Source organism: Oncorhynchus mykiss, chromosome 13, assembly GCF_013265735.2.
Source record: "Oncorhynchus mykiss isolate Arlee chromosome 13, USDA_OmykA_1.1, whole genome shotgun sequence".
Taxonomy (NCBI): Eukaryota; Metazoa; Chordata; class Actinopteri; order Salmoniformes; family Salmonidae; genus Oncorhynchus; species Oncorhynchus mykiss.
This window is the reverse complement of record NC_048577.1, coordinates 73,089,779-73,113,248: the sequence shown is the minus strand read 5'-3', so window position 1 is coordinate 73,113,248 and position 23,470 is coordinate 73,089,779. Positions and strand designations below refer to the sequence as shown.

The 23,470-nt window shown below is 47.3% G+C and overlaps 1 protein-coding gene across 2 annotated transcripts in view; it reads right to left on the bottom strand.

The window, feature by feature from the left end:
* Positions 1–1,489: 1,489 nt before the first annotated feature.
* The window catches only part of LOC110539061 (ubiquitin carboxyl-terminal hydrolase 7), a 77,688-nt gene continuing 55,707 nt past the window's right edge, over positions 1,490–23,470 (bottom strand). Inside the window, exons 25-31 of one of the 2 annotated variants that reach the window (XM_036942137.1) lie at positions 21,916–21,993; positions 20,069–20,169; positions 19,453–19,552; positions 19,202–19,321; positions 15,861–15,932; positions 13,148–13,238; positions 1,490–2,189 (exon numbers count right to left, since the gene is read on the bottom strand). In XM_036942137.1, coding sequence (XP_036798032.1) covers positions 2,083–2,189; positions 13,148–13,238; positions 15,861–15,932; positions 19,202–19,321; positions 19,453–19,552; positions 20,069–20,169; positions 21,916–21,993 — 669 coding nt within the window. In that variant the 3' untranslated portion in view covers positions 1,490–2,082. The remainder of the gene's footprint in view (positions 2,190–13,147; positions 13,239–15,860; positions 15,933–19,201; positions 19,322–19,452; positions 19,553–20,068; positions 20,170–21,915; positions 21,994–23,470) is intronic. The other variant, XM_036942138.1, reaches the window with a different exon arrangement.

Below are 23,470 nucleotides of genomic sequence, written 5' to 3'. Positions count from 1 at the left end.
CTGGTCTAGCAGCAGTTTGGCCTTTTTAGATCGTAAAGGAATAAGCTTGTACGGGACAGATCCTAGATCAGCACTCCTAAATCAAAGACACTCTGTGGATAACGAGCCCTGATCTCATCTAGGGTGACAAAACTCCAGTAACTTTTTTCCCCAGAATTCCCTGGGTTTTCCCAGAAATCCCTGTTGGATGATTCCTCTGAATCAGAGGAGTAATACGCAGGTAGTCTGGAATCCTCCAACTGGGATGTGTGGAAAACCTGGGAGATTTTTTTTGGGGGGGAAAAGTTATCATTCCTAAACCCTAATCCCACCAGTAGCGCAGCTCGTTATCTTAACCCTTAACATCACTATCAGAACCAACGGGTGCCGTTAGTTAAAACAAAAAAACAGGAGAAAACAGAACCAAAACAAGAATCTAAAGAATCAAGGAACCCCTAAAACGAAAACAAAAAAAAACTACACAAGAAATATGAACACCTGAATCTTCTCAGTTTGTAGCCAACCAATAACATCGTTCTGTGTTTCTCATTTCACGTTTTTTTTTTGTGTTTTCTTTAAATATATACACACAATTTCAAATCTCTTCACAAAGCCAACTATGATGGGCTTTTAGGGAGGGGGGGGGAGGGCATTCCATCTGTGCTTAAGAAAAAAAAGGTCAGTGTGTTTTGTTGTTCTAATAATAATTATAGTAACACTGGTTCTGTGTATATATGGTGAAACCAGAGGGCTCACTAATGGCCGAAACTTCCTACTAAAGCAGCACTACTCAAACTCCCCCAACACCAGAGGAGGTACAGCCCATCACAAACCCTCAGTCAAACTCCCCCAAACACAAACCCTCAGTCAAACTCCCCCAACACCAGAGGAGGTACAGCCCATCCCAAACCCTCAGTCAAACTCCCCCAAAACACAAACCCTCAGTCAAACTCCCCCCAAAACACAAACCCTCAGTCAAACTCCCCCAAAACACCAGAGGAGGTGCAGCCCATCACAAACCCTCAGGGATGGAGAGAACATAACAGGGCAGGAGAAGAGGAGAGGAAGGGCAACATTAAAATCATAAGTAGGACCAAAGTTGCCATTTACCAGTCCTGAGAAACGGCTTTGATATGGAGTGGCAACGTGCCAGATGAAAGTACAGACCACTTCTTCTCTTTTTACATTTATTTTAAACAGATGCTGTGGATTTTTATTTTATTATACAAGAAGATATTGCAGAAAAAAAAGACAAAAAACTGAATTTTTTTTTATTTTTTTAAAGATGGAAACACTTTGACTAGTTGACTAAAGGAGAAGGGGGGGGGGGGAGGATATGAAGAGGATCACATCAGGAATTACTAGTCTCAAGCTTCAACCCTTCTGTAACTGGTTCTCTTCTTTAAAAGACCAAATCATCCTTCTTGGTTTCTGCTAACGATGTCGTCTATCTCTTTTCTCTGCCTCGCCCCCCCCCCCCCCCCCTCTGCCTCGCCCCCCCCCTGCCGTCCCCCCCCCCCCCCACTATACGCAGCAGCGCTCTTTACGTTTTGGAACAACTCTTATCATTAAAAACAAAAAACAAAATAAACCAGGAAAAAGTAAAGTTCATCTTCCTGTCCTTTCTCCAATTTCATTTCTTTCATCCAGACAAAAAAAAATAGGCAGTCGGAGTTAGAGAAGCCAAAAACCTAACAGCCTCAAAAACAGTAGAAGGGCGGGAGGTGGTGGGGGGAGGAAGGGGGAGAGGGGGTTTGGGTGGAAGGCGGGGGGGTTGGGTCGAAGGGGTGGTATAGTATTCATCATCATCATCATCATCATCATCATCATCATCATCAGCAGCCTGCTAATGGATGGATGGGATGGATCCGTGTGACAGGAGACACGGTGTCTGTCTGTGGAAGGTGTTAGAGGTGGGGCACAGACACTTGGTTGGTTACAGTCTGTGGTTATGGTGGGTTAAGGAGGAAGAAGAGAGAGAGGAGGAAGAGGAGCGAGTAGGGAGGAGGAAGAAGAGAGAGGAGGAAGAAAAGGGATGAGGAAGAGGAGGGAGGAGGAAGAGGAGGGAGGAGGAAGAGGAGGGAGGAGGAAGAGGAGGGTTGCTCAGTTGTGGATCTTGATAGCTTTCTCCAGGTAGGTATAGCGACCTCTCTTCGGGGCTTTGTTGAAGTGGTCCAGGCCTAACCAGGGTCGAGGGTGGGACATGTTACCTAGAGGGGAGAGGAGGGATGTTACAAAACCACAGCACATAGTTCACATTCTGAGAGAGGAAGCCTGGTGGTAGTGGTAGTAGTGTTACAATACCACAGCACACAGTTAACATTCTGAGAGAGAGGAAGCCTGCTGGTGGTGGTAGTGTTACAAAACCACAGCACACAGTTAACATTCTGAGAGAGAAGAAGCCTGGTGGTGGTGGTAGTAGTTAGCAGTAGTAGTGTTACAAAACCACAGTACATAGTTAACATTCTGAGAGGAAGCCTGGTGGTGGTGGTAGTTGGTAGTAGTTAGAAGTAGTAGTGTTACAAAACCACAGTACATAGTTAACATTCTGAGAGGAAGCCTGGTGGTGGTGGTAGTTGGTAGTAGTTAGAAGTAGTAGTGTTACAAAACCACAGTACATAGTTAACATTCTGAGAGGAAGCCTGGTGGTGGTGGTAGTTGGTAGTAGTTAGAAGTAGTAGTGTTACAAAACCACAGTACATAGTTAACATTCTGAGAGAGAGGAAGCCTGGTGGTGGTGGTAGTTGGTAGTAGTTAGTAGTAGTAGTAGTATCACAATACCACAGCACATTGTTAACATTCTGAGAGAGAGGAAGCCTGGTGGTGGTGGTAGTTGGTAGTAGTTAGTAGTAGTAGTATCACAATACCACAGCACATAGTTAACATTCTGAGAGAGAGGAAGCCTGGTGGTGGTGGTAGTTGGTAGTAGTTAGTAGTAGTATCACAATACCACAGCACATAGTTAACATTCTGAGAGAGAGGAAGCCTGGTGGTGGTGGTAGTTGGTAGTAGTTAGTAGCAGTAGTGGTAGTAGTAGTGTCACAATACCACAGCACATAGTTAACATTCTGAGAGAGGGGAAGCCTGGTGGTGGTGGTAGTTGGTAGTAGTTAGTAGTAGTACTTAGCAGTAGTAGTAGTGGTAGTAGTAGTAGTGTCACAATACCACAGCACATAGTTAACATTCTGAGAGAGAGGAAGCCTGGTGGTGGTGGTGGTAGTAGTTAGTAGTAGTAGTTAGCAAGTAGTAGTAGTAGTAGTAGTAGTAATAGTGTCACAAAACCACAGCACATTGTTAACATTCTGAGAGAGAGGAAGCCTGGTGGTGGTAGTAGTTGTAGTAGTATTAGTAGTTGGTAGTACTAGTAACAGTGGTAGTAGTTAGTAGCAGTGATAGTATTAGTAGTAGAAGTGGCAGCAGTAGTATTAGCAGCGGTAGTTAGTAGTAGAAGTGGCAGCGGTAGTTGGTAGTAGTAGTGGCAGCGGTAGTTAGTAGTAGAAGTGGCAGCGGTAGTTAGTAGTAGTAGTGGCAGCGGTAGTTGGTAGTAGAAGTGGCAGCGGTAGTTGGTAGTAGTAGTGGCAGCGGTAGTTGGTAGTAGAAGTGGCAGCGGTAGTTAGTAGTAGAAGTGGCAGCGGTAGTTGGTAGTAGAAGTGGCAGCGGTAGTTGGTAGTAGAAGTGGCAGCGGTAGTTAGTAGTAGAAGTGGCAGCGGTAGTTGGTAGTAGAAGTGGCAGCGGTAGTTGGTAGTAGAAGTGGCAGCGGTAGTTGGTAGTAGAAGTGGCAGCGGTAGTTAGTAGTAGAAGTGGCAGCGGTAGTTGGTAGTAGAAGTGGCAGCGGTAGTTGGTAGTAGTAGTGGCAGCGGTAGTTGGTAGTAGTAGTGGCAGCGGTAGTTGGTAGTAGAAGTGGCAGCGGTAGTTGGTAGTAGAAGTGGCAGCGGTAGTTGGTAGTAGTAGTGGCAGCGGTAGTTAGTAGTAGAAGTGGCAGTTAGTAGTAGAAGTGGCAGCGGTAGTTGGTAGTAGAAGTGGCAGCGGTAGTTAGTAGTAGCAGTGGCAGCGGTAGTTGGTAGTAGAAGTGGCAGCGGTAGTTGGTAGTAGAAGTGGCAGCGGTAGTTAGTAGTAGAAGTGGCAGCGGTAGTTGGTAGTAGTAGTGGCAGCGGTAGTTGGTAGTAGAAGTGGCAGCGGTAGTTGGTAGTAGAAGTGGCAGCGGTAGTTAGTAGTAGCAGTGGCAGCGGTAGTTGGTAGTAGAAGTGGCAGCGGTAGTTGGTAGTAGAAGTGGCAGCGGTAGTTAGTAGTAGTAGTGGCAGCGGTAGTTGGTAGTAGAAGTGGCAGCGGTAGTTAGTAGTAGAAGTGGCAGCGGTAGTTAGTAGTAGAAGTGGCAGCGGTAGTTGGTAGTAGAAGTGGCAGCGGTAGTTAGTAGTAGAAGTGGCAGCGGTAGTTAGTAGTAGTAGTGGCAGTGGTAGTTAGTAGTAGAAGTGGCAGCGGTAGTTGGTAGTAGAAGTGGCAGCGGTAGTTAGTAGTAGAAGTGGCAGCGGTAGTTAGTAGTAGAAGTGGCAGCGGTAGTTAGTAGTAGAAGTGGCAGCGGTAGTTAGTAGTAGAAGTGGCAGCGGTAGTTGGTAGTAGAAGTGGCAGCGGTAGTTGGTAGTAGAAGTGGCAGCGGTAGTTGGTAGTAGAAGTGGCAGCGGTAGTTGGTAGTAGTAGTGGCAGCGGTAGTAGAAGTGGCAGCGGTAGTTAGTAGTAGTAGTGGCAGCGGTAGTAGAAGTGGCAGCGGTAGTTAGTAGTAGAAGTGGCAGCGGTAGTTAGTAGTAGTAGTGGCAGCGGTAGTTGGTAGTAGAAGTGGCAGCGGTAGTAGAAGTGGCAGCGGTAGTTAGTAGTAGTAGTGGCAGCGGTAGTAGAAGTGGCAGCGGTAGTTAGTAGTAGAAGTGGCAGCGGTAGTTAGTAGTAGTAGTGGCAGCGGTAGTTGGTAGTAGAAGTGGCAGCGGTAGTTGGTAGTAGAAGTGGCAGCGGTAGTTGGTAGTAGTAGTGGCAGCGGTAGTTGGTAGTAGAAGTGGCAGCGGTAGTTGGTAGTAGAAGTGGCAGCGGTAGTTGGTAGTAGAAGTGGCAGCGGTAGTTAGTAGTAGAAGTGGCAGCGGTAGTTGGTAGTAGAAGTGGCAGCGGTAGTTGGTAGTAGAAGTGGCAGCGGTAGTTGGTAGTAGAAGTGGCAGCGGTAGTTAGTAGTAGCAGCGGTAGTTGGTAGTATAAGTGGCAGCGGTAGTTGGTAGTATAAGTGGCAGCGGTAGTTGGTGGTAGAAGTGGCAGCGGTAGTTGGTAGTAGAAGTGGCAGCGGTAGTTGGTAGTAGAAGTGGCAGCGGTAGTTAGTAGTAGTAGTGGCAGCGGTAGTTAGTAGTAGAAGTGGCAGCGGTAGTTGGTAGTAGAAGTGGCAGCGGTAGTTAGTAGTAGAAGTGGCAGCGGTAGTTAGTAGTAGTAGTGGCAGCGGTAGTTAGTAGTAGAAGTGGCAGCGGTAGTTGGTAGTAGAAGTGGCAGCGGTAGTTAGTAGTAGTAGTGGCAGCGGTAGTTGGTAGTAGAAGTGGCAGCGGTAGTTGGTAGTAGAAGTGGCAGCGGTAGTTAGTAGTAGTAGTGGCAGCGGTAGTTGGTAGTAGAAGTGGCAGCGGTAGTTAGTAGTAGTAGTGGCAGCGGTAGTTGGTAGTAGAAGTGGCAGCGGTAGTTAGTAGTAGTAGTGGCAGTGGTAGTTAGTAGTAGAAGTGGCAGCGGTAGTTGGTAGTAGAAGTGGCAGCGGTAGTTAGTAGTAGAAGTGGCAGCGGTAGTTAGTAGTAGAAGTGGCAGCGGTAGTTAGTAGTAGAAGTGGCAGCGGTAGTTGGTAGTAGAAGTGGCAGCGGTAGTTGGTAGTAGAAGTGGCAGCGGTAGTTGGTAGTAGAAGTGGCAGCGGTAGTTGGTAGTAGTAGTGGCAGCGGTAGTAGAAGTGGCAGCGGTAGTTAGTAGTAGTAGTGGCAGCGGTAGTAGAAGTGGCAGCGGTAGTTAGTAGTAGAAGTGGCAGCGGTAGTTAGTAGTAGTAGTGGCAGCGGTAGTTGGTAGTAGAAGTGGCAGCGGTAGTAGAAGTGGCAGCGGTAGTTAGTAGTAGTAGTGGCAGCGGTAGTAGAAGTGGCAGCGGTAGTTAGTAGTAGAAGTGGCAGCGGTAGTTAGTAGTAGTAGTGGCAGCGGTAGTTGGTAGTAGAAGTGGCAGCGGTAGTTGGTAGTAGAAGTGGCAGCGGTAGTTGGTAGTAGAAGTGGCAGCGGTAGTTGGTAGTAGAAGTGGCAGCGGTAGTTGGTAGTAGAAGTGGCAGCGGTAGTTAGTAGTAGAAGTGGCAGCGGTAGTTGGTAGTAGTAGTGGCAGCGGTAGTTGGTAGTAGAAGTGGCAGCGGTAGTTGGTAGTAGAAGTGGCAGCGGTAGTTGGTAGTAGAAGTGGCAGCGGTAGTTAGTAGTAGAAGTGGCAGCGGTAGTTGGTAGTAGAAGTGGCAGCGGTAGTTGGTAGTAGAAGTGGCAGCGGTAGTTGGTAGTAGAAGTGGCAGCGGTAGTTAGTAGTAGCAGCGGTAGTTGGTAGTATAAGTGGCAGCGGTAGTTGGTAGTATAAGTGGCAGCGGTAGTTGGTGGTAGAAGTGGCAGCGGTAGTTGGTAGTAGAAGTGGCAGCGGTAGTTGGTAGTAGTAGTGACAGCGGTAGTTGGTAGTAGAAGTGGCAGCGGTAGTTGGTAGTAGAAGTGGCAGCGGTAGTTGGTAGTAGAAGTGGCAGCGGTAGTTAGTAGTAGTGGCAGCGGTAGTTAGTAGTAGAAGTGGCAGCGGTAGTTGGTAGTAGTAGTGGCAGCGGTAGTTAGTAGTAGTAGTGGCAGCGGTAGTTAGTAGTAGTAGAAGTGGCAGCGGTAGTTAGTAGTAGTAGTGGCAGCGGTAGTTAGTAGTAGTAGTGGCAGCGGTAGTTGGTAGTAGAAGTGGCAGCGGTAGTTAGTAGTAGAAGTGGCAGCGGTAGTTAGTAGTAGAAGTGGCAGCGGTAGTTGGTAGTAGAAGTGGCAGCGGTAGTTAGTAGTAGAAGTGGCAGCGGTAGTTAGTAGTAGAAGTGGCAGCGGTAGTTGGTAGTAGAAGTGGCAGCGGTAGTTAGTAGTAGAAGTGGCAGCGGTAGTTAGTAGTAGAAGTGGCAGCGGTAGTTAGTAGTAGTAGTGGCAGCGGTAGTTGGTAGTAGAAGTGGCAGCGGTAGTTGGTAGTAGAAGTGGCAGAGGTAGTTAGTAGTAGAAGTGGCAGCGGTAGTTGGTAGTAGAAGTGGCAGAGGTAGTTGGTAGTAGAAGTGGCAGCGGTAGTTGGTAGTAGAAGTGGCAGCGGTAGTTGGTAGTAGAAGTGGCAGCGGTAGTTAGTAGTAGAAGTGGCAGCGGTAGTTGGTAGTAGAAGTGGCAGCGGTAGTTGGTAGTAGTAGTGGCAGCGGTAGTTGGTAGTAGAAGTGGCAGCGGTAGTTGGTAGTAGAAGTGGCAGCGGTAGTTGGTAGTAGAAGTGGCAGCGGTAGTTGGTAGTAGAAGTGGCAGCGGTAGTTGGTAGTAGAAGTGGCAGCGGTAGTTGGTAGTAGAAGTGGCAGCGGTAGTTGGTAGTAGTAGTAGTGGCAGCGGTAGTTGGTAGTAGAAGTGGCAGCGGTAGTTGGTAGTAGTAGTGGCGGCGGTAGTTGGTAGTAGAAGTGGCAGCGGTAGTTAGTAGTAGAAGTGGCAGCGGTAGTTGGTAGTAGAAGTGGCAGCGGTAGTTGGTAGTAGTAGTAGTGGCAGCGGTAGTTGGTAGTAGAAGTGGCAGCGGTAGTTGGTAGTAGAAGTGGCAGCGGTAGTTGGTAGTAGAAGTGGCAGCGGTAGTTGGTAGTAGAAGTGGCAGCGGTAGTTGGTAGTAGAAGTGGCAGCGGTAGTTGGTAGTAGAAGTGGCAGCGGTAGTTGGTAGTAGAAGTGGCAGAGGTAGTTAGTAGTAGAAGTGGCAGCGGTAGTTGGTAGTAGAAGTGGCAGAGGTAGTTGGTAGTAGAAGTGGCAGCGGTAGTTGGTAGTAGAAGTGGCAGCGGTAGTTAGTAGTAGAAGTGGCAGCGGTAGTTAGTAGTAGAAGTGGCAGCGGTAGTTGGTAGTAGAAGTGGCAGCGGTAGTTGGTAGTAGTAGTGGCAGCGGTAGTTGGTAGTAGAAGTGGCAGCGGTAGTTGGTAGTAGAAGTGGCAGCGGTAGTTGGTAGTAGAAGTGGCAGCGGTAGTTGGTAGTAGAAGTGGCAGCGGTAGTTGGTAGTAGAAGTGGCAGCGGTAGTTAGTAGTAGAAGTGGCAGCGGTAGTTGGTAGTAGAAGTGGCAGAGGTAGTTAGTAGTAGTAGTGGCAGCGGTAGTTGGTAGTAGTAGTGGCAGCGGTAGTTGGTAGTAGTAGTGGCAGCGGTAGTTGGTAGTAGTAGTGGCAGCGGTAGTTGGTAGTAGAAGTGGCAGCGGTAGTTAGTAGTAGTAGTAGTGGCAGCGGTAGTTGGTAGTAGAAGTGGCAGCGGTAGTTAGTAGTAGTAGTAGTGGCAGCGGTAGTTGGTAGTAGAAGTGGCAGCGGTAGTTGGTAGTAGAAGTGGCAGCGGTAGTTGGTAGTAGAAGTGGCAGCGGTAGTTAGTAGTAGTAGTGGCAGCGGTAGTTAGTAGTAGTAGTGGCAGCGGTAGTTAGTAGTAGTAGTGGCAGCGGTAGTTGGTAGTAGAAGTGGCAGCGGTAGTTGGTAGTAGTAGTGGCAGCGGTAGTTGGTAGTAGTAGTGGCAGCGGTAGTTGGTAGTAGTAGTGGCAGCGGTAGTTGGTAGTAGAAGTGGCAGCGGTAGTTGGTAGTAGTAGTGGCAGCGGTAGTTAGTAGTAGAAGTGGCAGCGGTAGTTAGTAGTAGTAGTAGTGGCAGCGGTAGTTAGTAGTAGAAGTGGCGGCGGTAGTTGGTAGTAGTAGTGGCGGCGGTAGTTGGTAGTAGAAGTGGCAGCGGTAGTTAGTAGTAGAAGTGGCAGCGGTAGTTGGTAGTAGAAGTGGCAGCGGTAGTTGGTAGTAGTAGTAGTGGCAGCGGTAGTTGGTAGTAGAAGTGGCAGCGGTAGTTGGTAGTAGAAGTGGCAGCGGTAGTTGGTAGTAGAAGTGGCAGCGGTAGTTGGTAGTAGAAGTGGCAGCGGTAGTTGGTAGTAGAAGTGGCAGCGGTAGTTGGTAGTAGAAGTGGCAGCGGTAGTTGGTAGTAGAAGTGGCAGCAGTAGTTGGTAGTAGTAGTGGCAGCGGTAGTTAGTGGTAGAAGTGGCAGCGGTAGTTGGTAGTAGAAGTGGCAGCGGTAGTTGGTAGTAGAAGTGGCTGCGGTAGTTAGTAGTAGTAGTAGTGGCAGCGGTAGTTAGTAGTAGAAGTGGCGGCGGTAGTTGGTAGTAGTAGTGGCAGCGGTAGTTGGTAGTAGTAGTGGCAGAGGTAGTTAGTAGTAGAAGTGGCAGCGGTAGTTGGTAGTAGAAGTGGCAGCGGTAGTTGGTAGTAGTAGTGGCAGCGGTAGTTAGTAGAAGTGGCAGCGGTAGTTGGTAGTAGTAGTGGCAGCGGTAGTTAGTAGAAGTGGCAGCGGTAGTTGGTAGTAGTAGTGGCAGCGGTAGTTGGTAGTAGTAGTGGCAGCGGTAGTTGGTAGTAGAAGTGGCAGCGGTAGTTGGTAGTAGTAGTGGCAGCGGTAGTTAGTAGTAGAAGTGGCAGCGGTAGTTGGTAGTAGAAGTGGCAGCGGTAGTTAGTAGTAGTAGTAGTGGCAGCGGTAGTTAGTAGTAGAAGTGGCGGCGGTAGTTGGTAGTAGTAGTGGCAGCGGTAGTTGGTAGTAGAAGTGGCAGCGGTAGTTAGTAGTAGTAGTAGTGGCAGCGGTAGTTAGTAGTAGTAGAAGTGGCAGCGGTAGTTAGTAGTAGTAGTAGTGGCAGCGGTAGTTAGTAGTAGTAGTGGCAGCGGTAGTTAGTAGTAGTAGTAGTGGCAGCGGTAGTTAGTAGTAGTAGTGGCAGCGGTAGTTAGTAGTAGTAGTAGTGGCAGCGGTAGTTAGTAGTAGTAGTAGTAGTGGCAGCGGTAGTTAGTAGTAGTAGTAGTGGCAGCGGTAGTTAGTAGTAGTAGTGGCAGCGGTAGTTAGTAGTAGTAGTAGTGGCAGCGGTAGTTAGTAGTAGTAGTAGTGGCAGCGGTAGTTAGTAGTAGTAGTAGTGGCACGGGTAGTTAGTAGTAGTAGTAGTGGCAGCGGTAGTTAGTAGTAGTAGTGGCAGCGGTAGTTAGTAGTAGTAGTGGCAGCGGTAGTTAGTAGTAGTAGTGGCAGCGGTAGTTAGTAGTAGTAGTGGCAGCGGTAGTTGGTAGTAGAAGTGGCAGCGGTAGTTAGTAGTAGTAGTGGCAGCGGTAGTTGGTAGTAGAAGTGGCAGCGGTAGTTGGTAGTAGAAGTGGCAGCGGTAGTTGGTAGTAGTAGTGGCAGCGGTAGTTAGTAGTAGTAGTGGCAGCGGTAGTTGGTAGTAGAAGTGGCAGCGGTAGTTAGTAGTAGTAGTGGCAGCGGTAGTTGGTAGTAGTAGTGGCAGCGGTAGTTGGTAGTAGAAGTGGCAGCGGTAGTTGGTAGTAGAAGTGGCAGCGGTAGTTAGTAGTAGAAGTGGCAGCGGTAGTTGGTAGTAGAAGTGGCAGCGGTAGTTAGTAGTAGAAGTGGCAGCGGTAGTTGGTAGTAGTAGTAGTGGCAGCGGTAGTTGGTAGTAGAAGTGGCAGCGGTAGTTAGTAGTAGAAGTGGCAGCGGTAGTTGGTAGTAGAAGTGGCAGCGGTAGTTAGTAGTAGAAGTGGCAGCGGTAGTTGGTAGTAGTAGTGGCAGCGGTAGTTGGTAGTAGAAGTGGCAGCGGTAGTTAGTAGTAGAAGTGGCAGCGGTAGTTAGTAGTAGTAGTGGCAGCGGTAGTTAGTAGTAGTAGTGGCAGCGGTAGTTAGTAGTAGTAGTGGCAGCGGTAGTTAGTAGTAGTAGTGGCAGCGGTAGTTGGTAGTAGAAGTGGCAGCGGTAGTTAGTAGTAGAAGTGGCAGCGGTAGTTGGTAGTAGAAGTGGCAGCGGTAGTTGGTAGTAGTAGTGGCAGCGGTAGTTGGTAGTAGTAGTGGCAGCGGTAGTTGGTAGTAGTAGTGGCAGCGGTAGTTGGTAGTAGAAGTGGCAGCGGTAGTTGGTAGTAGAAGTGGCAGCGGTAGTTGGTAGTAGTAGTGGCAGCGGTAGTTAGTAGTAGAAGTGGCAGCGGTAGTTAGTAGTAGTAGTAGTGGCAGCGGTAGTTAGTAGTAGAAGTGGCGGCGGTAGTTGGTAGTAGTAGTGGCGGCGGTAGTTGGTAGTAGAAGTGGCAGCGGTAGTTAGTAGTAGAAGTGGCAGCGGTAGTTGGTAGTAGTAGTGGCAGCGGTAGTTAGTAGTAGTAGTGGCAGCGGTAGTTAGTAGTAGTAGTGGCAGCGGTAGTTAGTAGTAGTAGTGGCAGCGGTAGTTAGTAGTAGTAGTGGCAGCGGTAGTTAGTAGTAGTAGTGGCAGCGGTAGTTAGTAGTAGTAGTAGTGGCAGCGGTAGTTAGTAGTAGTAGTAGTGGCAGCGGTAGTTAGTAGTAGTAGTAGTGGCAGCGGTAGTTAGTAGTAGTAGTAGTGGCAGCGGTAGTTAGTAGTAGTAGTAGTGGCAGCGGTAGTTAGTAGTAGTAGTAGTGGCAGCGGTAGTTAGTAGTAGTAGTAGTGGCAGCGGTAGTTAGTAGTAGTAGTGGCAGCGGTAGTTAGTAGTAGTAGTGGCAGCGGTAGTTAGTAGTAGTAGTGGCAGCGGTAGTTGGTAGTAGAAGTGGCAGCGGTAGTTAGTAGTAGTAGTGGCAGCGGTAGTTGGTAGTAGAAGTGGCAGCGGTAGTTGGTAGTAGAAGTGGCAGCGGTAGTTGGTAGTAGTAGTGGCAGCGGTAGTTAGTAGTAGTAGTGGCAGCGGTAGTTGGTAGTAGAAGTGGCAGCGGTAGTTAGTAGTAGTAGTGGCAGCGGTAGTTGGTAGTAGAAGTGGCAGCGGTAGTTGGTAGTAGTAGTGGCAGCGGTAGTTGGTAGTAGTAGTAGTGGCAGCGGTAGTTAGTAGTAGAAGTGGCAGCGGTAGTTGGTAGTAGTAGTGGCAGTGGTAGTTAGTAGTAGAAGTGGCAGCGGTAGTTGGTAGTAGTAGTGGCAGTGGTAGTTAGTAGTAGTAGTAGTGGCAGTGGTAGTTAGTAGTAGTAGTGGCAGCGGTAGTTAGTAGTAGAAGTGGCAGCGGTAGTTGGTAGTAGAAGTGGCAGCGGTAGTTAGTAGTAGTAGTGGCAGCGGTAGTTAGTAGTAGAAGTGGCAGCGGTAGTTGGTAGTAGAAGTGGCAGAGGTAGTTAGTAGTAGTGTGTGTCAGCTACATGCACAAGCACAGCCTGGCTAGCTACCGCCCCTAGAGAAGACAGGCAGCCTGGCTAGCTACCGCCCCCCCTAGAGAAGACAAGTAGCCTGGCTAGCTACCGCCCCCTATAGAAGACAAGTAGCCTGGCTAGCTACCGCCCCCTATAGAAGACAGGCAGCCTGGCTAGCTACCGCCCCCCCTAGAGAAGACAGGCAGCCTGGCTAGCTACCGCCCCCCCTAGAGAAGACAGGCAGCCTGGCTAGCTACCGCCCCCCCTAGAGAAGACAGGCAGCCTGTCTAGCTACCGCCCCCCCCTAGAGAAGACAAGTAGCCTGGCTAGCTACCGCTCCCTAGAGAAGACAAGTAGCCTGGCTAGCTACCGCCCCCTATAGAAGACAGGCAGCCTGGCTAGCTACCGCCCCCCCTAGAGAAGACAGGCAGCCTGGCTAGCTACCTAGAGAAGACAAGTAGCCTGGCTAGCTAGAGAAGACAAGTAGCCTGGCTAGCTACTGCCCCCTAGAGAAGACAAGTAGCCTGGCTAGCTACCGCCCCCAAGAGAAGACAAGTAGCCTGGCTAGCTACCGCCCCCTAGAGAAGACAAGTAGCCTGGCTAGCTACTGCCCCCTAGAGAAGACAAGTAGCCTGGCTAGCTACTGCCCCCTAGAGAAGACAAGTAGCCTGGCTAGCTACCGCCCCCTAGAGAAGAGACAGACTGGATCCTCTCAATCCGTACACCACATTGGACAAGAAGTCCCGAAAGTAACAGAAATTGTGGTACCGAACAGTTTTTCATGTTCTAGTGTTCAAAAGAGTACCAAAGTGTTGGCATACCGTGCAAAACTAGTAGTTGGTAGTACTGTACCTGGCTGTGGCTGGAAGTCTTTCAGGTTGACCTCGTACTCATCCTCAGTGAGGTACTGATGCCGGCCCATCATCACTATCGCAAACTTGAACTGCAGACAAACAAAGAACACAGTGAGTATTCAGTAAGGGGTTTATACTCCTCCCTCATGGTTATAACAGGTCAGTAAGGGGTTTATACTCCTCCCTCCTGGTTATAACTGCTCATCACTCAACAGGTCAGTAAGGGGTTTATACTCCTCCCTCCTGGTTATAACTGCTCATCACGCAACAGGTCAGTAAGGGGTTTATACTCCTCCCTCCTGGTTATAACTACTCCTCCCTCCTGGTTATAACTGCTCATCACTCAACAGGTCAGTTAGGGGTTTATACTCCTCCTTATATATCTCAGTGACATACTCTGCCAGTAAAGTAGCGGTATTTCCTCTCTATTGACAGTTGACAAATAATTGTTATTACTCACAAAGCTGAAACGACTCGTTTTTGACAACAGTAACATATAGTATCATAGCGGCTAGGCTATAGATGGCTGATGGATGTAGCAGCATAGCGGCTAGGCTATAAATGGCTGATGGATGTAGCAGCAAGGCTATAGATGGCTGATGGATGTAGCAGCATAGCGGCTAGGCTATAGATGGCTGATGGATGTAGTAGCATAGCGGCTAGGCTATAGATGGCTGACGGATGTAGTAGCATAGCGGCAAGGCTATAGATGGCTGATGGATGTAGCAGCATAGCGGCAAGGCTATAGATGGCTGATGGATGTAGCAGCATAGCGGCTAGGCTATAGATGGCTGATGGATGTAGTAGCATAGCGGCTAGGCTATAGATGGCTGATGGATGTAGCAGCATAGCGGCTAGGCTATAGATGGCTGATAGATGTAGCAGCATAGCGGCTAGGCTATAGATGGCTGATGGATGTAGCAGCATAGCGGCTAGGCTATAGATGGCTGATGGATGTAGCATCATAGCGGCTAGGCTATAGATGGCTGATGGATGTAATCTGAAACGACTCGTTTTTAACAACAGAAAACAGTAGGCGTTTTTAACAACTCCATTTCAAAACGTCGCTCAACTGTCAGTATTGCTTGTGTGTATCAAAACTCTCCCTTCACTCTGCGTGCTAAGTGGGAGTGGGAGCCAGCAGAGAAACACGGGGCTGGGTTTCAGACTCATAAAAGACACCCTTGTCTACGGTACCCTCAATTCACCAAGGTTGTACATCCCCGCTAAGGAAAGTCAGCCGAAACTTTAACCTCACCGTCAATACGGAGAAGTCAACATACAAGTTTAAGTAAAAAAACATCAAACACGTCTCGTAAAAGTAATGAGGTTTCTGTTTGGTTCGCATTTGGAAATGGTAGAAATAAAACTTATTCAGAAGTTCCAGCTAGGCAGGCTAACGTTAGTTAGCTAATTAATTTGCTAGCTATCCTACAGTAGGCAGGCTAACGTTAGTTAGCTAATTAATTTGCTAGCTATCCTACAGTAGGCAGGCTAACGTTAGTTAGCTAATTAATTTGCTAGCTATCCTACAGTAGGCAGGCTAACGTTAGTTAGCTAATTAATTTGCTAGCTATCCTACAGTAGGCAGGCTAACGTTAGTTAGCTAATTAATTTGCTAGCTATCCTACAGTAGGCAGGCTAACGTTAGTTAGCTAATTAATTTGCTAGCTATCCTACAGTAGGCAGGCTAACGTTAGTTAGCTAATTAATTTGCTAGCTATCCTACAGTAGGCAGGCTAACGTTAGTTAGCTAATTAATTTGCTAGCTATCCTACAGTAGGTGTCTAATAATTATATAACGTTAATATAAGTAGACATGCAATCATAATTGGCTGTAACACATATAAAGCATCCACAAGCTACCGGTGGCTGAAAACACAATTGCGGGATGAGACCAATTTCCGGGCAAGGGCGGTCCAGTTAAAAACCTAAATCATTAAGTTTCCATTCCATTTGAGGGCTGAGGGGAGAGGGTGTGTCTTTTAACCTCATGAAACTCTGGGGGCAGTATTTCATTTGAGGGCTGAGGGGAGAGGGTGTGTCTTTTAACCTCATGAAACTCTGGGGGCAGTATTTCATTTGAGGGCTGAGGGGAGAGGGTGCGTCTTTTAAGTGTTTGGAATGCAGCCACGGTCTGGGCAAACACTGTCATTGCAGGAAGCAGATTATTTGTACATTACTGACCAAATAATGGTTTTTAGAAGACAAAAAATGTGCAGTTGTGTAGCCTAATCATCGAAATTACCGACATTATCAAAATAGCTTCGGTAAGAGGGCAATGTGGTCAGTAGTTTTCGGTTTATCGTTAGTGGACACCCTGCCACTTTGTTTACATACTCATCTCATATGTATATACTGTACTCGATACCATCTACTGTATCTTGCCTATGCCGCTCTGTACCATCACTCATTCATATATCTTTATGTACATATTCTTTATCCCCTTACACTTGTGTCTATGAGGTAGTAGTTTTGGAATTGTTAGCTAGATTACTTGTTGGTTATTACTGCATTGTCGGAACTAGAGGCACAAGCATTTCGCTACACTCGCATTAACATCTGCTAACCATGTGTATGTGACAAATAAAATTTGATTTGGTAAGAGAGCAATGGCGAGGGAGGAGGAGAGAGAGAAGGCGAGAGAGGGAAGGGAGAAATAGGGGGGGGGGGGGGGGGGGGGGAGTGAAGACGGGGAAGAAAGTACTGACCTTCTCAAACTCTTTCTCCTGGATTTCCAGCATGCTCTGAATCCTCCTCATCACATCTCTGAACGGCTCACCCTGAGAACACACACAAGAGGTAGTCAAACGCACAGGAAAAACCCAGCAGTGTCACAATCCTCCAAGCTGTTTAAAGGCACAGTCAATTTAGTGTATGTAAACTTCTGACCCAGTAGAATTGTGATACAGTGAATTATAAGTGAAATAGTCTGTCTGTAAACAATTGTTGAAAAAAATTACTTGTCATGCACAAAGTAGATGTCCTAACCGACTTGCCAGAACTATAGTTTGGTAACAAGACATTTGTGGAGTGGTTGAAAAGCGAGTTTTAATGACTCCAACCTAAGTGTATGTAAACTTCCCACTTCAACTGTATATCAAACCTTTGATCTACTCAAATATCCATTATTAGCGTGTTCTAACCACTCCTATAAAAACGATAGATTATCAGACACTCAACAATAAGGTCTGATTTCATTATTACTGAAACAGGACCCAGAGGGTGAGTATAAAGATCCAGTACGGGGGGAAAAAAATAAAAAATTGGAGGCCCCTTTTTACACGTCACTGCTGTGATGTAAAACTCCTGACAAAATGCAGAGCGAAAAGAACAACTTCAAAAAAGACCTTTGATAAATCTTGGGGAATCTCTTATACAACAGGTTAAAGTCATGTACAACAGGTTAAAGTCATGTACAACAGGTTAAAGTCTTATACAACAGGTTAAAGTCATGTACAACAGGTTAAAGTCATGTACAACAGGTTAAAGTCATGTACAACAGGTTAATGTCATGTACAACAGGTTAAAGTCATGTACAACAGGTTAAAGTCATGTACAACAGGTTAAAGTCATGTACAACAGGTTAATGTCATGTACAACAGGTTAAAGTCATGTACAACAGGTTAATGTCATGTACAACAGGTTAATGTCATGTACAACAGGTTAATGTCATGTACAACAGGTTAATGTCATGTACAACAGGTTAAAGTCATGTACAACAGGTTAATGTCATGTACAACAGGTTAATGTCATGTACAACAGGTTAATGTCATGTACAACAGGTTAATGTCATGTACAACAGGTTAATGTCATGTACAACAGGTTAAAGTCATGTACAACAGGTTAAAGTCATGTACAACAGGTTAATGTCATGTACAACAGGTTAATGTCATGTACAACAGGTTAAAGTCTTATACAACAGGTTAAAGTCATGTACAACAGGTTAAAGTCATGTACAACAGGTTAAAGGCATGTACAGCAACACCAAGATTTAAAACAGTAAAATAAACTTCTCAGAAAGTTTTGAACGGCCCAGAGGAGTTAAACAAGGCTGTCCGTTGTCTCCATATGTATTTGTTCTGGCCATTGAAATTCTCTCTTAAGTTTAGATCGAACAATAACAAGGGTTTACAAAATCATAGACTAAAAAAACAAGTGTTAATATATGCAGATGACTCAAGTTTCTTAAGTATTACATTTTTTAAATCACACCGTTTAGCTCCAATCACACCACAGTTTATGTATTCACTAATGACGCCATCTACTCCAGACTTACTCATCTTTCAAATTACATATGAGCAAATAATATTTACATTTATTTGGAATGGTAACCCATAACAACATTAAAAACATACTTATTTATATAAATTAAATATGTTTGGGGGACTGAAATGTGAATATTAAAAAGCATTAAAAAGATCTCACTACAAGCTTCACTCATACAAAAGTTCTACTGAAACCCCAAAATGGTTCCTCAGTAGCCACATGTGTTGTTAATCCACAATACTAATGTAGTGAAAAGGAAGCCTGCACACAATATGAACATGCATCCGGTTTGTAAACAAGGCACTAAAGTAATACTGCAAAAAAATGTGGCAAAGCAATTCACTTTTTGTTAGATATCTTGTTTTAACAACATTACGTGGCAAAAATAGTAGCAGTGGAAAGTTCCATCCTGAGTGATAAAGTAGAGGCTTTGAACAACTTTACCATCAGCTACAGTAGACTAGACACCTCTGTCTGAGACAGTAGACTAGACACCTCTGTCTGAGACAGTAGACTAGACACCTCTGTCTGAGACAGTAGACTAGACACCTCTGTCTGAGACAGTAGACTAGACATGCTTCAGCATCAGCTACAGTAGACTAGACACCTCTGTCTGAGACAGCAAGACAGACATGCTTCAGCATCAGCTACAGTAGACTACACACCTCTGTCTGAGACAGTAGACTAGACACCTCTGTCTGAGACAGTAGGACAGACATGCTTCAGCATCAGCTACAGTAGACTAGACACCTCTGTCTGAGACAGTAGACTAGACACCTCTGTCTGAGACAGTAGACTAGACACCTCTGTCTGAGACAGTAGACTAGACACCTCTGTCTGAGACAGTAGACTAGACATGCTTCAGCATCAGCTACAGTAGACTAGACACCTCTGTCTGAGACAGCAAGACAGACATGCTTCAGCATCAGCTACAGTAGACTACACACCTCTGTCTGAGACAGTAGACTAGACACCTCTGTCTGAGACAGTAGGACAGACATGCTTCAGCATCAGCTACAGTAGACTAGACACCTCTGTCTGAGACAGTAGACTAGACACCTCTGTCTGAGACAGTAGACTAGACACCTCTGTCTGAGACAGTAGGACAGACATGCTTCAGCATCAGCTACAGTAGACTAGACACCTCTGTCTGAGACAGTAGACTAGACACCTCTGTCTGAGACAGTAGACTAGACACCTCTGTCTGAGACAGCAGGACAGACATGCTTCAGCATTAGGCTTTCAGTCCCCCCAGATCCAGTCAGAACAGTCAGTCCCACCAGATCCAGCCAGTCAGACCAGTCAGTCCCACCAGATCCAGAACAGTCAGTCCCACCAGATCCAGAACAGTCAGTCCCACCAGATCCAGCCAGTCAGACCAGTCAGTCCCACCAGATCCAGCCAGTCAGACCAGTCAGTCCCACCAGATCCAGCCAGTCAGACCAGTCAGTCCCACCAGATCCAGCCAGTCAGTCCCACCAGATCCAGAACAGTCAGTCCCACCAGATCCAGAACAGTCAGACCAGTCAGTCCCACCAGATCCAGAACAGTCAGTCCCACCAGATCCAGAACAGTCAGTCCCACCAGATCCAGCCAGTCAGAACAGTCAGTCCCACCAGATCCAGCCAGTCAGACCAGTCAGTCCCACCAGATCCAGCCAGTCAGAACAGTCAGTCCCACCAGATCCAGCCAGTCAGAACAGTCAGTCCCACCAGATCCAGCCAGTCAGAACAGCCAGTCCCACCAGATCCAGTCAGTCAGAACAGTCAGTAAGACAACACACCTGTCTGATCTTCAACAGGAAAGGGATTCCAAACGTTCCAAAGACCTCCTTGTGGAAATGTGCGACAGGAATCAACATCTCAGTGTCCTTATCCAGGTCTACCTGGTCCAGAGGAAGTTCCTAGAGAGAGAGAGAGGGGTTAGGAGGAGAGGAGGAACGTACCTCTATTCTGAAGGTGTGGAGCGAGAGAGAGCGAGAGAGAGCGAGCAGAGAGAGAGCAGAAAGAGGTTAGGAGAAGAGGAGGAACGTACCTCTATTCTGAAGGTACGGCTGGCGGCGGGAGATAAACATTCTAACAGCTCGTCCTCCTGGTGAACCCCGATGATCTTATAGCTTACTATCTCCAACAGTCTGGGGAGAGAGAGGGAGGGGGAGGGGGAAAGAGAGGGAGGAGGGAGGGAGGGGGAAAGAGAGGAGAGAGTGGGAGGGAGGGGGGAGAGAGAGTGCATGAGGGAGAGAGAGAGGGCGGGAGAGAGAGAGAGGGGGCGTGAGGGAGAGAGGGGGCGTGAGGGAGAGAGAGAGGGGGCGAGAGGGAGAGAGAGAGGGGGCGAGAGAGAGAGAGGGGGCGAGAGGGAGGGCGTGAGGGAGAGGGAGGGCGTGAGGGAGAGTGAGAGGTTAGAGGCAGGGTGGAGAAAAGTAGAGAACAGCAGCAGTTATGCCTAATAATAGCATTGAAGAACCCCAGGGTGTAATACAGGCCTGACCATGAAGAACCCCAGGGTGTAATACAGGCCTGACCATGAAGAACACCCGGGTGTAATACAGGCCTGACCACTAGAGGTATAATAATACCATTGAAGAACCCCTGGGTGTAATACAGGCCTGACCACCAGAGGGCAGCACAGTGGTGACAGTCTCTCTGCTTACCGGAGCTTCTCTGAGCCTTTGTCGGAGAGCTCCACAGCTTTTTTACATTCCTCCAGCAGGTCCCTGACACAGCCGTGTTTATCTGGGTAGAGAGTGATCTCCTGGAGGGAGCGAGTTAGTTACGAAAATCATTTATTCATCATCATCATCAGGGTCAAAAGGTTAGAAAGCCTGAGTGAGATAACATTTTTCATACGAGGTGACAGTACAGAATGTTAACTGTTATTTGAGGGTATTTTCATGAACATGTTTATTTAATTTATACACTTTCTACATCTAGTTTCCCCCTTTTGAAGACGTCATAAGTATTGAGACAAAATTCACTTGGGTGTATTAAAATAGTGAAAGGTTTAGTGTTTGGTCCATATTTCTAGCACGCAATGAATAGATCAAGCTTGTGACTCTAAACGTGTCAGATACATTTGCAGCTTGTTTTGGTGTAACATTAAAAGATCAGGCCCCGCCCCCCACTACTACCAATAACAGGGCGGTATGATCAGGCCCCGCCCCACACTACTACCAATAACAGGGCGGTATGATCATGCCCCGCCCCACACTACCACCAATAACAGGGCGGTATGATCAGGCCCCGCCCCACACTACCACCAATAACAGGGCGGTATGTTCATGCCCCGCCCCACACTACCACCAATAACAGGGCGGTATGTTCAGGCCCCGCCCCCCATCCTAACCAATAACAGGGCGGTATGATCAGGCCCCGCCCCCCACTACTACCAATAACAGGGCGGTATGATCAGGCCCCGCCCCCCACTACTACCAATAACAGGGCGGTATGATCAGGCCCCACCCCCCACCATAACCAATAACAGGGCGGTATGATCAGGCCCCACCCCCCACCATAACCAACAACAGGGCGGTATGATCAGGCCCCACCCCCCACCATAACCAATAACAGGGCGGTATGATCAGGCCCCACCCCCCACCATAACCAATAACAGGGCAGTATGATCAGGCCCCGCCCCCCCACCATAACCAACAACAGGGCGGTATGATCAGGCCCCACCCCCCATCATAACCAATAACAGGGCAGTATGATCAGGCCCCGCCCCCCCACCATAACCAATAACAGGGGGGTATGATCAGGCCCCGCCCCCCACCATAACCAATAACAGGCAGTATGATCAGGCCCCACCCCCCACCATAACCAATAACAGGGCAGTATGATCAGGCCCCGCCCCCCCACCATAACCAATAACAGGCGGTATGATCAGGCCCCGCCCCCCATCATAACCAATAACAGGGCGGTATGATCAGGCCCCACCCCCCCACCATAACCAATAACAGGGGGGTATGATCAGGCCCCGCCCCCCACCATAACCAATAACAGGCGGTATGATCAGGCCCCGCCCCCCACCATAACCAATAACAGGCGGTATGATCATTATTATTCATGATTCATTCAGGTCTATCTGTAACCATGGTAGCATCCACATTAATGTAGAAGTGTTTAGAAACATTCTATTCTTATTTACAATAAAAATGACTCCAAAATGTCAAAATATTATTTACCCTTCATTTCTATTGGGCACCACATACCGCAAATTCATGCAACTAGTTGGTAGTCACAAGCTTGATGGATGTAGTCATTGCATGCTAGGTATATGGGACCAAATAATAAACCTTAGACTATTTTAATACATGATACTAGATACATAAAGTGCTTTCATTTCTAAAACAGTAAAACATATGAACATACACTCAAATAAAAAATATGACACTCTGTTCTGTCGCCTCAGGAAACATATTTTTCAAAAAGCTGGAGAATAAATGAAATGTTGTCTCTTTACTGTAATGTAAACAGGGAGGGAGGGGGGGTGTGATGTTACCTCTTCTCTGTATTGGCTGTTGAGCCATATGGACTTAAAGCTCCTCCTGTTCTCAAAGTCTGTGATCTTCATCTTCAACTGAGAGGAGACAACATTAACAGTCAGTACACACACACACCCCCCCACAGGTACACCCCCACACCCACAGGTACACCCCCAATGTCAACCATTGTCCTATCGTGATTATGTACCCAGAAAACATTGCGGTGTACGAGGCCATCGCCCCCTATCGGACAGACACATTATAAAAATGTTTTAATATAGTAAAATAATAAGCTAAAAACAACAGTTGGGCTGTAGAGCAACATCTAATGCAACTGGACCAATCAAGATAATGTTGAAAGACCGGGAGAATCACGAGGAAAGATAATGTAGTTGAAAGACCGGGAGACTCACGAGGAAAGATAATGTAGTTGAAAGACCGGGAGAATCACGTGGAAAGATAATGTAGTTGAAAGACCGGGAGACTCACAAGGAAAGATAATGTAGTTGAAAGACCGGGAGAATCACGTGGAAAGATAATGTAGTTGAAAGACCGGGAGAATCACGTGGAAAGATAATGTAGTTGAAAGACCGGGAGAATCACGTGGAAAGATAATGTAGTTGAAAGACCGGGAGACTCACGAGGAAAGATAATGTAGTTGAAAGACCGGGAGACTCACGAGGAAAGATAATGTAGTTGAAAGACCGGGAGACTCACGAGGAAAGATAATGTAGTTGAAAGACCGGGAGACTCACGGGGAAAGATAATGTAGTTGAAAGCCTGGTCAGAGGCTAAGCGCAGGCCTTATATAATACTCCACACACACCACCTGCTCCATGCTGAAGCTCCTCCACCACCAGAGAGGAGTATTATATTGAATTAGCTAACTTTGGATTTCCCCCCTAATGGTTAAGAACCGGTAGGAAGTTCTGGAGAGAACTTCTCCTCTCCTCGGCCATGCAGGGTGGCAAAAGCGATCGATTCTGGAACGATCAACTTTACGCTGTACATCTAAAAAATGACTGTTCGACGTAAAACCGGGTTTATCCAGACGAGAGACGTCTCTGACACTTCATGTTCAACAACACCATACGTTGTCAGTCATCTGACAAACCCTCGTATCAACACAAAGACATTTCAATCATCTGAAGGCTGAAGGTGTGCCAGATTACCTCTCGTTGGTCAGCGTGTGACGCTGGGCACAGTGCTCAGGTTGACTAGACTACCGATATTGTCTAGAGGTTTATTCTCCCAAGTTAAAAAAAAAAAACCCCCCGGAGGTCAACGACGGTGACATACTCAGGTCCACACGTCTTCTGTCACAGGAGATGAGGTGCAAGATGTAAAGATGACATGAAGAGGTGTTCCTGACTGATGGGTTTGGGGTCTGTCGACCGATGGGACCCGTATCTTAAACATCTGAATGGGGACTGATAGGAAGTGACTCGCTGCTCTGCTGTCTACCGAGAGCGACACCGTTCTTCACCGGGACGCGCCAGCCAAGTTCAAATAGACTCAGTCATCCGCTGTCACGTCGCCGTCAATGCTGACTGTCAATCATATCTCTCACAC